This window comes from Bacillus rossius, assembly GCF_032445375.1.
Source record: "Bacillus rossius redtenbacheri isolate Brsri chromosome 9 unlocalized genomic scaffold, Brsri_v3 Brsri_v3_scf9_1, whole genome shotgun sequence".
Taxonomy (NCBI): domain Eukaryota; kingdom Metazoa; phylum Arthropoda; class Insecta; order Phasmatodea; family Bacillidae; genus Bacillus; species Bacillus rossius.
In genome coordinates, this window is record NW_026962012.1 from 10,661,363 (window position 1) to 10,678,507 (window position 17,145).

The 17,145-nt window shown below is 36.8% G+C and overlaps 1 protein-coding gene across 1 annotated transcript in view; it reads left to right on the top strand.

Moving 5' to 3' along the window:
* The window catches only part of LOC134542579 (uncharacterized), a 434,599-nt gene that overhangs the window by 332,349 nt on the left and 85,105 nt on the right, over nt 1-17,145 (top strand). The window contains exon 2 of the mRNA XM_063386955.1: nt 2,204-2,369. Within this exon, the coding sequence (XP_063243025.1) occupies nt 2,204-2,369 (166 nt within the window). The remainder of the gene's footprint in view (nt 1-2,203; nt 2,370-17,145) is intronic.

Sequence of the window (17,145 nt, forward strand, 5' to 3'; positions counted from 1 at the left end):
ATAACTGCTTGATATTCGTCCAGATGAACAGTAAGCCAATAGCAAAATTATCTAAGAGGTATATGTGTTTGAATTCTAGCCTATCACTGAATGAATCCGCGAATTTTGCAGGTCTCTAGCGATGAGGAATGCCGGTGCCAGCGGTTTCTTCCTTGTGACCGACGACAAGTCTGCAAGAGACTTATTCGGCCCTGGCCGTTCAGCACGTGTTTGCTTCAACACAGGAAGGCCGTGGCTGGCGTGCTCTCGGTAGACGCGTATCACGGGACGCTGATCAGGCTACAGTGTTTTAAATCACAGCTTGTCACTGAATCTTTCCGAGAGAGAGAGAGAAAAACACGTGCTCCCTATGAATGAGTATCCTGAGCAGGGCAGTCTCGAGCTAGCGATACAGAGACAGGAGCGTCTTTGCTGCGTGATCTGGACGTTGTCTCTGTCCTTGAAGCAGCCTCTGTGCTGAGTCCCCTAAACTCGGAGACCGGCTCGAACCAACTGCGGTCCTGGCCTTCGCTCTCACCTGATCGGTCTTCCTCACGTCCTTACGGAACGGCGGTGACATATGTTTATTGAGTCTATTTCCTGATGGCAACAATTCAATGAATGCAATCGATTAAAAACAAAAAAAAATAACTTCCTGAAGGAAAATGGAATGATATATTACTTCTATATTTACATCCAACCTTCGTGGCACAGTTGTTTCATCGCTAGTATTCTGCAATGGCTGAGTCCCTTCCCCTGATTATTTTCCTCCCTGTGCGCTTGTTCCCCAGCGGGAAACTCCAACCAATGAGTATAGACCGGAAAAATTTGCGAGTTCAATGACCTCTAAGATAGACTCCACGATCCTTTAAGGTCCGCTCTGTGTTCGGTGAGGTGTACTGTGTGCGTTGTTGAAACAGGGTTATAATGTTTCTTTGAATGATTCTTGCAATGGTAAAGTTGATCTCAGTCTTTTTTTTTTTTTGGCAAACGTCATTTTTATAATTCATTGTATGTCAAGGAAAAAAAACTTGAGGAACAAAAATAATAACTAATACACTTACACACTAAGTCAAAATCAACCGACGTCAAATATTAAATGTGTAGACAGCAGGCCGAATTCCGAGGAACGAGTTGTTCCGAAGAAAAAAAAATAGCACAGTACAGACGAACACAGTGCCTGTCAAAGACGAGATAGTGTCAAAAAAAGGTAAATCAATCACTGGTTTTCAGGATTATCTGTTTAGTAGCTTTTTTTATTCTCCGTTTGTAGCAGTGTTCTTATATAAGATAGTTTTTATGTTATATTTTAGTTGCAGCTTTCTGGTCGTGGTCAGTTCACTTGGTTTGCCTGTGCCATTTTATATTTCTGCCTAATTCCTTTCACGGAATCCGGTGTGCAGTCTGTACATTCAACTTCGGCTGATTTCGGCTGGTTTTCTGCATGTTTGGTTATTCATCTTCCTTCGACCATTCTTCAGGTTTTCTCTGAACATACAGTGCAAAACTAGCAATTGCGTATCACACACAAACACACACACACATATTGCATAATTAGCTGGCAGATTCAGCTTTTTAACTTTTATTTTCAATGTGGATAAGGAGAATGAAATATAATATAAAACTGGCTGCTCTTTGATATTGTTTAATTTCTTTCAAAAATTTTTTATATAATTTTACCTGGCCTATAAAAATCCTCCAAACATTTATGATATAAACCATACCACGTAGTATTTATTTATTCCATACAAACAAAAATGTTACATTTTCAACTTTGCCAGCTAATCATGCAAAAAGGTTGGTTGCACTATGGTATATATAGGTCGTTGGAGTTCTCTCCTCTGACAAAGTGTACAAGTGCGACGATATCAGACATGGAAATGACACGGTGACCCTGGCGGCAGTGGCGGATCCAGAGGCTCTAGGATTTCAGAATAGCCAGAGAAAAAATGTCTTAAAATTTCTGAATTTGTATTTAATCTACTCACACTACACAAAACATCCAACCACCAGATGTTATGATCCTACAAGAAATTCATTAATTATATTAAAATATTTTATCGGTTTCAGAAACAATCATTATTGTGGGCAATATTGATGTAGCATACAACTGGTTTATGGGGGGGGGGGGCACCTGCCCCTGGTGTATCCGCCACTGCCTGACGGTGGCTGGAGACTGGAGCGTGTGATGAGGCGAGGAACTCAAAGTGTCACCCGTGCGCAGGCGCGAGGCCGGACAGCGGCAACTCCTCGGCCGGGCGGCGCGCGGGGCGTCCCTGCCCCTACAAGAGCTCCCTGGACGACTGCCTGGGCAAGCTGCCGCCCATCCTGGAGAAGGCCGAGCTGACGGGGCTGCCGCGCTCCAAGGCGGAGGTCGACACCTCGTGCAGGTACCGTCCCCTCCTGGGCAACCTCTGCCACGAGCTGGTTTCATGCAGGCCCGGGGTACAAGGTGTGCATCGGGTTTGAAGGGCTAACGGAAATAAACAAGTCCCAAAAGTGGCCCGTAGTGAAGAAACTGTCCGTGACGTCCGTCATCGGAGGAGAAGAAGTCAAGACTAGTGTATTCATTTTTAAACCGCGGTGTGACTGGTGGGATTTAGAAAGAAAGTCACAAAGCGAGAATCGTAAACTGACTTATTAAGTGAACGGACTCTCGTGGAATGATGGTGATGTGGACTATGAACAACTTACATCTGTGCTGTCGGACCTCGTCGACAAGAGTACATCCCCATAATTATTTTCTCAAGTTCTGAATATCACATCAGGAAGGTGGTGGTCATCAGCACCTATGCATTGATAGGGACTGGAAAAATTCGCGGGTTCAATTACCTCTAGGATGGACTACACGATCCTCTACGTACTTGTGCAGATTACACCTGCTGAATATGCTACTAATCCGTGACACTTGTCAACTGGAATGCTTGTGATTCGCTGATACTTTTGTTGAGGATTGTTCATTGGCCTAGAGTCATTAAGGTAATTTGTGGTCCAATCAATGAAGCAGCAAGAAGTTGAACTAGTTTGGATTCTAGCCTATCGCGAAATGAATCCGCGAGTTTTTCCGGTCTCTATGAATTGATGAAAGTCATTTCGGAACTCTTTGACCGCTTTTCGACACATCTTCAGTTATTTCAAGGTGTGAGGATGATGTTTGAAAACATTTACCTTGAGGTAACCCCACAGAAAGAAGTCACAAACGCTCCAATCCTGTGAGAGCGCGGGCCCTGGATTGGAGCGTTTGTGACTTCTTCCTGTAGGGTAACCTCAAGGAAAAGGTTTTCACACATCGTCTTCACACCTTGGAAGAACTGAAGAAGCAAATCCGAGAGGAAATTACTGCTTTACTCTTATGTGCCGAAAAGCGGTAGAAGATGTCCAAAATCTCTTCCATCAGTGCATCACTGACGATTTCCACTATCTTCAGAACTTGGTAAAAAAAATGGGAACGTAAAGTGATTGCAATAAAATAAACCTCAGTTCTGTAATTAGCTCCTTTTTTAATAGCCTTTCAAAACCGATTAACGCCTTTTGTCCCATTCTGTAGTTTGTAGTTTAGCTGTTACTCTCTGGGATGAATCGTAATAAGCCTTTATAATGTAAATTACCTTTAAAATAAAAAAAGGTATATGTGAGCGGGTCTTTTCAGTACTCGCCAGAGATATGTAACATAAAACCTTTATAACCAGCAAATTCATCTGTTCTCGTGTTGCAAATATACATTTATAGTATGAAACTCGGTCACTAAATTAAACATATTTTTTTTTTAATATTGCCGAACGTGATGAATTTACGCAAATTGTGTTTTCAAATACATTTCTGGACGCGAATCGCACGTAGTTTCTGTACCCGCCACTAGAATTCGCGGCCGAAGCAGCTAAGTTGACTATCGAACAATTCCATTTGCAGACCGAAATTTTAAATATAATGAAACAGCTACAATAAAAAAGAAAAAGGGCTTAAAAAATTCTATACTCCGGCTTTGGATATAATTTTTGAAAAGGAATTTTATTAAAATATTGCCCATCTTGTTAAATTTAATTTAACAGTTAATACTATAAAGTTTCCCTTTTGGCTCTGTGAACTTTGGTTCGTGCTATCCGCCACAGATGGCAACACTGTAAGTTACGATAATACATATAAAAATAGTTTTGCTATCAATATGGGAAAGGGGGTTGGGTTTCGTTCTCGTTTTGACTTTAATTATTTGCATGACTGAGATTGTACACACACATTCCTCGACTTCATACCTCAGTAAAAAATTATATTATTAGTGATGAAAACGACTGACAATCAAATGGTTGTTGAGTAATAAACGAAAATTTTCGTAAACAAACAAATTTAGAAGCACGGCTAGTGACCACCACCATAGAAGAATATAATTCTATTTTAAGTTGTTACGTAATTATGTAAAATGAATATCTGTAACTACCATGCACTACATGGCAAATACGAGTACGTTATTTCGTCGATTGAAATGACGGACTTTAAAAATGTAAGTGACGCTAAAATGTGTTTCCCACCTAGCAGAATATATTTTTCTAAATTAAGTTAAGTTATTTAATGGGCAGCACTTTAATATTGTAGCCTTAGAGGGGCTACCAACAAAATAAACATACGATTAATTAAATAATTAAATTAATTAATAAATGTAAATAAAACCCAGCTAGATGGGTCATGGCATAAAGTAAAACATGTTGTGAAATTGAGCGAATAAGGGATATAAACGTAAAGCACAACCAAATTTACGAAGAATAATCCATACAATTTATTGCTTAGAATAAATATGAAATTGAATTAACATTTCACATTTGTGATGATACAATTAGGGGTACAAGTCATTGTATTCGAGATTATTATTATTCGACACATAGTCATGACAAAATATACGCATATTACTGCAATAAATATAAAAGTTCATATATAATCCCGCTCGTGAAAACAATATCCCACCATTAACAACGTATTCAAATATATAACAAGAGGTTAACGCCGTACGAGACACCTACATGACTTTAAAAAGCAAGCCTAAATTAACAAACTAACACATGAAGACAACACGATTTATTACACAGAAACCGAGTAGGTCAAGCTAACTGCTCCTCGCGAGGAGATTCAAACAGGGTGCTCGTGCTTATCGTGAATAAGACAAGTATGAAACTTGAGCAGCAATAATAACATTAAGATGGCCGAGAAATAAAGATAAGAATGTAAAGCAAGGCCTTCAGGTGCTTTAAAGAATATTTACCAGAGATTTTCATGTCTATTAATTATTCTGAAAACACGTGTTTTAGCCCTATTCACTCTCCTAAAAATACAGTTTGAAAACAAAATGTGAAAACAGAACTACTCTCATTTCCTCAGAGCATTTTTAAATGCTTTTCGTAAACAGACACTAATCGAGTATTTTATGCAGTTTTCAAATTTCGTAATTTTTTAAGAAACTCTACACACCGCATGTGTATCTAGGTAAGCGGGCAACTTACCCTGCCCCTTCTTGTGTTAGTAAAACTGCACTCGATTTCCCTATTTTATACTTCTATGCATCCAATCAAATGTAATTTAATTTAACCACCCTCTTTTTTTATTTTTTATTTTTTCACCGGATAAAGAGCCAAAGTAAAGAAGACTAGCTAGCATACGAAAGAGAACTTTTCTTTAACGGTTCACGCCATCAACATAGTATATTAAGAATTTGGTTTTCTGTGGGATTCTTAGTTCTCGAAATTATTACATGCCCGTGGTATGTGTAATTTCGTACGCTTTACTTAATATAAATGTACCATTAAACTAGTAAATTAATCTTACTACACACCTTTAATAATAAATAATTCAAAAAACTCCAATATCAGTGACCTTTACTTGTAATATGTTAAAACTGCTCCACTTCAATCAGTGGTTTCCTACAGTTCAATTCAGTGACTAAATCACACAGTATTATCATAGGTCTTCACTTATCTCTCAGATTTGTATTACTATCAACTAACTTTCTAATTAGTAGAGACCGGAAAAATTCGCGGATTCATTTTGCGATAGGCTCGAATCCAAACTAGTTCAACTTCTTGCTGCTTCAGTGATTGGACCACAGATTACCTTAATGACTCTAAGCCAATTAAAAATCCTCAACAAAAGAAACAGCGAATCACAAGCATTCCAGTTGACAGGTGTCACGGATTAGTAGCCAATTCAGCAGGTGTAATCTGCACAAGTACATAGAGGATCGTGGAGTCTATCCTAGAGGTCATTGACCCACGAATTTTTCCAGTCCCTACTAATTAGTAATCATTCTTTAGCAGAAATTTTCAGTAAAAATAGTTTAACGGATTTATTTTTTGGATATAAAGAGGGCCTTATTCGGAGCCAACGTTCTCGCACGATAGCATTGTCCAATAATGCCTTCCGCTAGCCTTACCGCGGGAAACCCTCGCGCCGCGCAGATGGTCAGAGGCACGGGTCGCGAAGAAGACCGCTGTCCGTTAGAGCACGAGACGGCTGTCAGAGACCCCGCGAAGCTTCTTGGTGTTTCCCATCTGCTGGGCCGGCATATCCGTGTGGTGGGATTAAAGATATTGCTCTAAATTGTTTATCTTTTTAAAAAAAAAAATAACAAACACCAGTAACGTTATTTAATTATTTCAATTTATAACATCGTAATCAGATTCAGTATCGTAATTTTATGGAATTTTTTTAAAAAAACGGGATACTTTAAAATATCGCACACCGAGAATAATAGGGCCACATCTCAAAAAAACTAAATTTTACAGGAGAGTGAATAAATGAAAGTTTATTCTTAGCCTCAGCAATCAGGAAGTGCATAATGTCGGCACTGTTTCTATGGCACAAGTCAAAATATGGCCATGGTGTATTCCAACCCACCCTCAGCTGTACGAATAATAAGGCCGCATGTCAACATGTGGCTGTATTATTCTGATTTCTGTTTTACAAATTTAAAATGTAATAAGGACATATCTCATCTCAGGTGAATATTTATTGTACTATATATATGGCCTTGTTATAGCGAATATATATGGCCATAAACATTACAAATATACAAAAATGTAAAAAAATTTTATTTTGAGAAGTGGCCCTATTATTCTCGGTGTACGATATGAAAGCATCTTCACATGGTAAGTCTCTTATGAAATGTGACAAATATTTAAACATATTCCATATTTTTATGATTGAATTTTTCTCTAATGCATTAAAAAATTGATTTTCTAATCAAAAAATAATAATAACTATTAAATAAACTTTGTTTAGTTAGTTAGTGCGTACTTTAAACACATTTTAAATTCTTTGATTCTTTAGGAAAAAAACATCCAGTAAAAATTAATTATATTTTTTATTATATTTCATTGTATCCTTAGAGAATTTTAATGATTTATATATCGATTAAAAAAAATATGTATCAAGTTTATTAAACCATGTATTAGGCTATACCAATATCTCAACTAGAACACTATCAAAGCATATGGTTACTGTTTCAAACCTTACATGATCGTACCAGCAATAGAGATATTGTACAATAGTGCAGTGACATGTGCGTACAGGCATTTCGACATCAAATATGCCAGCCATCGTGATACTTAGCTCGCTTTCGTTTCCAGACCTCGAACACACGTAATGCCTTTGGATGAGCTGCTGAAATAATGCAGTTATAATACAATGGCAAGAGAAATGATCGCCATTGCAACCGCATTATCCACTCATTTGTCCCTTAATTACATACGATCGATGGTTCACTGATTTCAATAAAATATTAAAGTGTTCAGTTTATATTCGTGGACTCCGTATATCATTAAAATATAATAATTAAAAAAGTCCTGTATGCCAAGAGTATATTTAGCATCAACTGAATGTATTTCTTTTGTACCTACATCAGAGTCTAATCTGATCTAAGTTTGAACTTACTACAGAAAAAATTATTTTATTTTCATGAAAATTTAAACAAGTTTATAATATTCCATAAAAAACATGAATATGTTGCTGATATTAAATTTTCGTCTTAAATAAATTTAATGAAACTAAAATGGACCAATCTGGTCATCGAGTAAAAAAAAACGCTTCCCACAATTTTCATGTGATGTTAAGATTTGAAAACTTTGTTTTCATTAAAATCTATTAAATTGACTTCATGTGCATGTATTGTAAAATAATGTAAAGTTTCTTTAAGGATGCATTTCACAGGTTGACTTAAAATATTTGTTAAAGTTTCGTCTATAGTTTATTTATAAAAGACCATAATACCGTTAGCTTTTTTTGTGTCCTTTTTATTTAGTTTGCCTTGATACTGCGACGTGTCTGAAATTAAGTTTGTCCCTAAATGAAAAACCAATGTATTGAATTGCTGAATGATACAATGGTATTTTCGCATTAAAAAGATATGAAACAAGTCCACCAAGAAGCAAAATGTGAACAATGTTGACTTCCGTGCGTCAATGCATTATTTTTTCAACCTTATTCCTGTGTTTATTTTCATAACGATAACGTATGTGCAGATACCTGCACCAACTAATAGACCCTAAGGAACGTTAGTATACTAACATGGTTATGCTTTCTCTTGTGTACTAAACCAACATCGTGTCAAGTATTGATAACTAACAAAGGCGTACGTAGAAATTCATTCCTCGGAGAGGGGAGGATACAACCACTTTACCCGCTGTTTTCTGTCAAATTCTTTCCATTTATTGTTTGGAATGAAAGACTTTATTATGAATTAGGGGGAGGGGGTAGGTAAACCCTCCCATTTCCACCTCCCCCCGCCACATACCTACGCCATTTATAAGTAATAATACATTAGAGAGTATACGTAAGAACAGCGATAAGCTATAAGTTATGATATTCCCTCAAATACAACCCTAACATATGTTTTCTATTGAAACACTATTAGAAAAATAGTGTTAATAAACATTAAACAGTTTTACTCCTCTTTACCTACACATTTCTCTAGTTCGGCTGCGAATAAAACTTTAAAAGTTTGCTTAAGGGTAATTTTGCACAATAAATTAGTTTTTTTCAGTGTTCTAAATCAATATAAATGTACCTATAATATCCCAGGTATGTTTTTAATTTAAATCACAAAGTAGGGGATTCAAGGTATATAAAACTGTGATTCATTGCACAGGCAAACACATTCAAACAGTGTCAGGGATAACTTTATTCGGTCCATTTGACGGGGCCATCTGTGAGTGACATCGGCTTTGTAACAGGTTACATTTTGTTATTTTATTAACGTCGGCAGGGCCATACCTCAAAGGACTGTCACATATGTAGCTCACGTTTGATTTATTCTGAAATGCGCTGGCAGAAATGTATTCTCTCTATGGCCTTTCGACATCGACGGAAATAGTGTGTTTTGTGTTTCACCCTCCAAAGGGGATACGGTCGTGTATACCGTAAATGTTTTAATTCTTCGTGAATTTATTTTATTATTATTATTATTATTTGTAATGCGTAAACAACTCTCGGTATATGGTATTTGGTAGGGGTGATTTCGTGCGAATGGAACGTGAGGCTTTCTTTTTGATACTTGTCATATTTTTCAAACATATACGTCAAGCGACAAGACAAGATTCTCCAAACTGCCATACTTTCAGTATGTATATAACAGATTAAAGTCATATAGACCAGTTAATTAAGCATTATTTACGACTTATGTAGGACCAAGAATCCTGAAAAATGTTTTTGGCATACTATAGGACAAAGAGTTGCTGAACCATTAAATTTTCAATCCTGACTACATACTTGACTATGCATAGTTAACGATAAGGTCCTACATTTTACAAACATTCAACTTGATATAATCCGATCGGCAGGATATATTAGGATACGATGTTAGGCGATCGTTAGGTTACAATAGAATCAGGCTCCATCTTACTTGTTGGTCATAGACCTTTGCAACATATAATTTAAACGGTTTATTTCCCAAAACATATAATACATGTACCCAAGAGTACCACTTCTAAACAACAGACAAGTTGTTCGAATTATATGTAGTTATTTTTTATTTTAATTTTAAAGGCAATGGCAATAAATGTTGCCTTGTAGTCAGGCTACAATTGTTGCATTGCTACAAATGTAGCCAACTGCTTGGCTACAAATCTAGCATGACTAAAAATAGAATCTTTTATCCTTGGCTAGAAATGTTTCCACAAATGTAGCCAATGCTACAAGGTTACATTTGTATTTCATTTACATTTTTTGCTAAAGCAACAAGGCTAAATTTGTAGCCAGATGGAGAAAAATGAGATTACATGTCTAAATATATCTGAGAAATACCGTCGTATAAAGGAATTTATGCAAAAATTCAAGGTAACTCCTTGAGTCCTAGCGAAGTATTTCTTCTCCTGTATCGATGAGAGAGCATTCTGACATCTTACATTAAAAATAATTAACCATAAATAATTTTAACAACATGTGGCAAATTCACTTCATCTGGTGATTGGTCATCTGCGCTCTAGTGGGTAAAAATAAAACCAATATGATGTTAGTGCACTCTCTAGCAGACGAAAACAAAGACTGGGAACACGAAGGGCTCTATGAAAGCATAATGTGGAAGCATGTATGCTTTGGTAGTAGTGGAGGAACGTCAGTCTGCAGTAAGCCATTATAGAGTAAGGATTATTTATTTATCTCTTTGTCTGTTCAGAATATAATACTTTAAATACATTATGTTAGTGCGTTTTATTTTTTTAATGATTTTAATATTGTATTTAAAATATTTTTTTATAAAATTATTATTTCCTATTATTTTTCTTCTGATTACACATTTTTAATATGGCAGGTGAGATGTAATAATTCAAAATGGCGGAAAGTTCTAAACCATAAAATGGTGGAATCCAAGAGGGTGGTAATTTCACAGTCAAGGTTACTTCAGCGTCCCATTTTTCATTTTGGAATTTTTTTAGGGGGAATTTAAGCTACTTTAGCTTTTTTAAATGCAAAATTATATTGAGGAGCTTAAAATTTAGAACTTTTTTTAATTTTTGGTGTGTAATTTTTTCTCGAAAACTGTAATTTATAATTTGCGCATTTTTTTTTTGTGGAAATGTTTTCCTAAAACCTAGAAATGTTGAGTCAATTTTTGGTTCTTTTCGTCACATTTCAGTAATTAAGAAATTATCTAAGGTCAAATTTATATGTCAAGGTCATTCATGATGGCCGCCGTGGCGTCACAATCAAAGATGGGGGACTCAGCCATAGACACCACACTTTGTACCTTGGGCTTAGACCGGCCAACCTATATTCCTAACGTTTGCAGAGAAAATAATGGTTAAAAGATTTTTTTAACAACTTTATGAATCGTCTTAGTATATTTCTCATTATTATGGAATGTTTAAAACGAATGATTAGTTTTATTTATTTTTACCAAATATTTAAACTTAACATAATACTTTCAAAAACATAGTTTTACTTTTCCAATGAATATAAGTAGCTTAGTAAATTATAAACCTGGTTTAAGAAGCTTTATACAATTTGTTATTAAACACAAGACTTGTCAGTGTACAAATCTGTTGGTTACAATATACAGTAATCTACCACATTTTTGATTTTATGAAATATCCTTGAGGTTGCAGATTCAGGCAGGTAGTGGTACAGGATGCATTTCGCTTTTTAAAATAATTATTTTTTAATCATATTACTTTGTTTATTTTCATAACGATAACGTATGCACAGACGGCTACACACACTAATAGACTTTCGGGAACTTAATTATACTAACCTGCTTATACTCTCCCTTGTGTACAAAACAAACTTTGGACAACGGCTTAATAATTTTGATTTAATTGTGACAAAACGAAAATGCGTGTTAGTGTTATGTTTTTTAAAAGGGGATATGTAATGAGATTTTTATTGCAGACTCTTGTTTTGACACATGCAATTTCACTAATTATACTTCTTTATGAGCGTCGGTACAATACAATTTTTTATGTTTTAGAAAGGAAAAAGTGAATTAAATGAATTTAATTTTCTGTATTACCACTTAAATACTTCTAGCTAAATAAATAGCAGTTATTCGAAATTTACTTGTAATATCAAAGACGAGTTCGTGGTCACGAAATCTGTATTTGTAAATAAAAAAAATTTTATTTTTATTTTTAATGGTTCAACTGTTGTTTTAAATAAGCGATAGTAAATCCATATTAATCTATTCGTTTTTTAATTAGCCTTTTTTCATCCTGCCTATATTATTTAATTGCGCAAATTAAATACACCTCTTTTGCTCCAAATATTTATTTCAGTTACTTTTTTGAGCCATACGCAATGTCCAATGTTCCTTATGTCAGCCGCCAATAAAGAATATTTCCGTTTTCTATTATATTTAAACATTATAGACCTACAATTATAGACAGAATAAAATCGACTCTTCAAATTTTCATTAATTGTTGTGGCTGAAAACTATAAAAACAGTTAAAGTTTTATTTATTTTTACATTTAAAGGTGGTAACACAATTTTGTACAATAATGTAAAATATATATATTTTTTCCCTGTTTGAGAGAAATTATGTGAGTTTTTACAGTTTGTTATTAGTCACGTTGCATATTTTCGAAAGCTCAAAATACTAATTAAATTTATAATATATCGACATCGCGTGGTTATTGGGAAATTTTTGGTTACTAAAGGAAACAAAAGAAGGTATTCTTCTGTCAACAATTAGAAAAAATTGTACTTGAAAATATTTATGTCTCAAACATCTATAAGAAGCGTGTCTCGACTTCCTGACTTTCTGGACACATTCGCCTTGGTTATTACAAAACACCAGCGCTCAGAAACTTGACTTACATACCAACTTTTACAATAACCCCACGAAATACAAACAAGAGATACTTTCATAATAACCTTTCAATAACAGACCAATTTGTACAATTCTAAACAACTTTCAAAAATATCAACTTATCGATAATTTTATGACCTAGTTACTACCCCTCATCCAAGTGATATTTGGCAGTTTATTCTCCCTTCTATATTCTCTCCAAAGATTCACAATGCTTGAAACTTTCAAATCCAGTCAGTGCTATTTAATACAGTTTGTGAGTCATTTTATGTTTAATGTTGTGCAGTTAATTGCATATCCATGTGAAAATGTCCTGATGAGGCCAAAGGAAAAAAATAAATTTGCGAATTTAATAGAAAATAAATATATGGGGAAAAAGGAGACCCGCCTTAAAACACCGTTAAGCCATCACCTGCAGTGGAATAAAGCATGCATAACTAAATATCTCCGGTGACTCTAGATGCCACAGGTGGGCGGGGCTATTACCGTAGTACCTTTTTTTTTAGTGTTATGTTCGGTGAAAGAGAAAGGCAGGCCCACAATCACGGCGCTAAGCGCAGGTCTTCCCGGCAGTGCGAGGAATAGATGACGAGGGGGGGAGGCGACGAGGGGTTAGGCGCCTGCGAGCGCTAACTTCATTGCCGCGCCACTTCGGCGGCGCTCGCAGCGCTGCGGCGGGATCTCCGCGAACCACTTATCGCAACAAACCCAACCTCTACACCCCTCCTCCACAACCATCCGTGGGGCGAACCCGGGATAAGAGCTCCCCCCCCCCCCTCCCCCCCGGCTGAAACCCATCCACCTCGCGAGTGTAGATGCCGCCTTCCCTCTGACCCCTCAACATTGCCACACCATGCGTTCCAACACTAACTTCAAGACTATGCGTGTGAAAGAGAATATTGTTGTTAATGATTACGATGATAATATGATAACATAATGATGATTAAGATTATGAGGCCTATATGATCATACAATGATGATATGATAATGATATTTATACGACCTATGTATGGAGACCTGGGTTTGTAAGAGATACCCCAATGAAGTTTTATTACAGTTTTATTAATTACTAACATTAACATTACTAATAAATAATTGTAGTTAAAAATGTCCAAACACAAATCACTGGCACTTAAAAAATTTTTATTCGCAAGTCACTCAATGTCTTTCAAGTTCCGCAGTTCGAACTCCTCACTGGAGCTAGGCTCGACAGTGGTTCGCCCCTCACCTCGCGCCTGTCCTCACACACAGTCTCGCGCCACTCAGTCACACTCTCTCGATCCCGTTGCCCCGTATCCCGCCACTATCTAGGTGGTCTCTCACCCTCTTCGCCGATGTCGCACCTCCCTTCACTCGCGGAACTCGCCGAACTCTCGGATCTCACCGCGGGACTCGTCGCGGCGCTCCCGCGGAGGCCGGCGTCGCTGCTCAAGTATCTGGGGCGCCCTTCTCGAACCGACGAGAGCGGCAGTGACGAGTCGCGTCAGCCTGGGTCGACCCGACGCCCGAAACACTAAGAAAGGCGGCGCCCATTCACACCACTCCACGCGGCGGCCCAGCGGAATTCCCAAGGCCGCTCGGTGATATCAGCGCTGAGGAAGGACGATGCACGGGGAAGAGTGGGGAGGTGGAAGCGACGACCCTTGTGATCCGGCAAGTCGCGCGAGGCATGCCTTACATCAATGAGCCGCACGTGACACGGCGCGTGACGCCAGTTGCCGTGCAGGGCTGCCAGCCAGCTCCGAACCTGGCATCGCGGTCTGGTCTCTCGCGTTCCTAACATAAGGATGAGATTACGTTTATGATTATGACATGTTGATAATGCTACCTAAAAAAAAATGTTTTTTTTTTTTTAAATTAATATAACTAGTTATTTTAAAAAGATTATTTTTTTGCTTCTTAATATTTACATTTAAACATTTGCTTGCTTTATGAGTTCAGGTGTAATTATATACAACTATATCACAACTACCTCGCAAATTAAAATAAGTAAAAGTATACCTATAAAATTTATAAAAACAGAGTAATATGTATAAATACATCCAAATAATATGAAGTATTTTAATATTAAAAAAAAAATTTAAGATGATTACAAATTACAAGACAAGATTTTAGTTTTTAAGATTATAAATGTGTAAGTATTTAACAGTTAATTTTTTTTATTTATTTACTTTGATTTAAATACACGTGCATTACTAAATAAAAGGTATTAAAAACCAAACTAAATCTCCTAAAATAAAATTTTATTAGTATTATTAAAATTAATTATATATATGTTTTTTGACTTCTCATTCACACTATTTATATATAATACATAAATATGTATAACTTTGCCTTAATATTACCTTTTACTATGATGGACGAAAGATCAGGGTGATAGAAAATTAAATTTAAAAAATTATATATTTGATGTAAAAATTGCGTGTTACTGAATTTACCTCAAGCTCTGCAAAGTTCCTGGGCAAAACCCTTCTGACACGGAAATGCAATGATGTCAAAGCCACGTGTCACAATCGATTGCGGTATACGAAGCGGAGTGTCTCCGCGTGTTGTGTAGCGAGGTCGCGGCTTGTGCCAACTTCACGCCGCTAACTTTCCCTTCCCGACAGGCGACGGGAGGCGCTCCGGGATGTTGCGTGCCAACTGCGAGCGGAGGGAAGAGGGTGTTCGGGAGGTTGGCAATGGGGCAGCGGGGAGAGGTATTGCTCATCGAGGCTGTTTCCGCGCGAGGGAGCAGACTTGTCGCGAGGGAGCAGACTTGTCGCGAGAGATGCGGAGAAATAACCCACACGCCGAGAGAATGCGAGACGAGCATCGCTACTTTCTCCGAGCCTCGGAAGGAGGCTGGAAGAAGAGGAACGCGAAACAAAGGATGGGGTTTCCGATCCACGAACAGATTGGTTTGTCGTGTTCCGCTTCAATGCCGTAGAGGAGTTTTTTTTCCCCTCCATGACTTTGGCTTCTGCACTTTAAGTGCATAGTTGTTCAAACCCCTAACATTTGACTGAGTAAAAGATTCTGTTTCACGACACCATTCTACTATGGAATTTGCTTTTTAGTTCGATGTGGAAATTTACGCCTGTGTGTGAAGTCATCAAATATAGTATTTCATATCTCAGTGTGTTGAATACTCGCTGAAATATGGACATGATTTAATTAGGTTCTTTAAATGTTTTAATGTGTGATATGGTATTATTTATATCGGATATATTTATTATTTACTTCTTAATATGGAGTTGTATGTAAATAGGCATACTGGCACGGGTGCCGGAGCGTGGATGGTGGATGGGGTCCGCCATCTTGGATTGTGACATCACAGCCGCCATTTAATGGACTGGACTTTTAACTTTTACCTTTATCTTGACCCCGGCAGCCATTCTGGTTCTGCCATGTTGGATTCCAACATTTTGAAATTATGAGGTCCATCACAGCATCCAGTTTTAATTCTATAACTTTCCACCATCATGCATTCCTCCATTTTAAATTTTGACATCACTTTATATATTTTAGTTATGGTCGGCATCTTGAAAATCTGTGAGTTAGCTTTAAAACTGGGAAATTTTTTAAATAGGCCTACATAAAATATAAAAAAAAATTTAATAAAAAGACAACCCACCATTTTTAATTATGATGTAATATCTACCATCTTTAGAATCTGTAATTTTCAAATAAACAATAAGAAAATTATTGAAATTATAAAAATATTATTTTAAAAATATTTTAGTAAAAAATGCACTTACCTACATCCTGGAGTCCTAGATTCGAACCTGCTGAGGACATAAAAAAAGCGATGGGGGTCATCATTCACAGAGGTTACCATGCAACTTCCCCCCTCCCCCATACATAATATCAGTTTAGATATTACATCAGCCAGTATTGCGTCGTGGCGTCCATGTGGTTTTCGTCTTCTGGAGACCGCTAATTCTAATGACGATACCGCCACTATCTTGTTTTCGTCTGCTAGAGTGTGCTGCCACCATATTAATATAATTTTTACTTGCTAGAGCGCAGTAGTGATAGTTGCAATGGCAGCTTCCATATTGTTGGTTGTCTTGACCGCGATCATTAAAATCTTTATTTATTTGCCTAAAAATTCAGAAAAAATTTAAAAATCATAAACATTAATTACTTATTCATCTACTTATTTATATGATCTTTCTTAGTTCTCGGTTACATCCTTTATCAAAAAATAAGGAGATTTAATTTCTATCCACGAATTAAAGAAAGTTGGGAAGGCCCATCATTATACATCAAAGAAATACATTGTAGACTGAATCTCTTCTGCCTAGAAAAAGCCACGAATAGGCTTGTGGTCCAAATATTCGAGGCAGTAGCTTCTAGGATCCGATTCGTGGATGTGGGTCACACGGAAAAGTTCAGAACTCCAGTT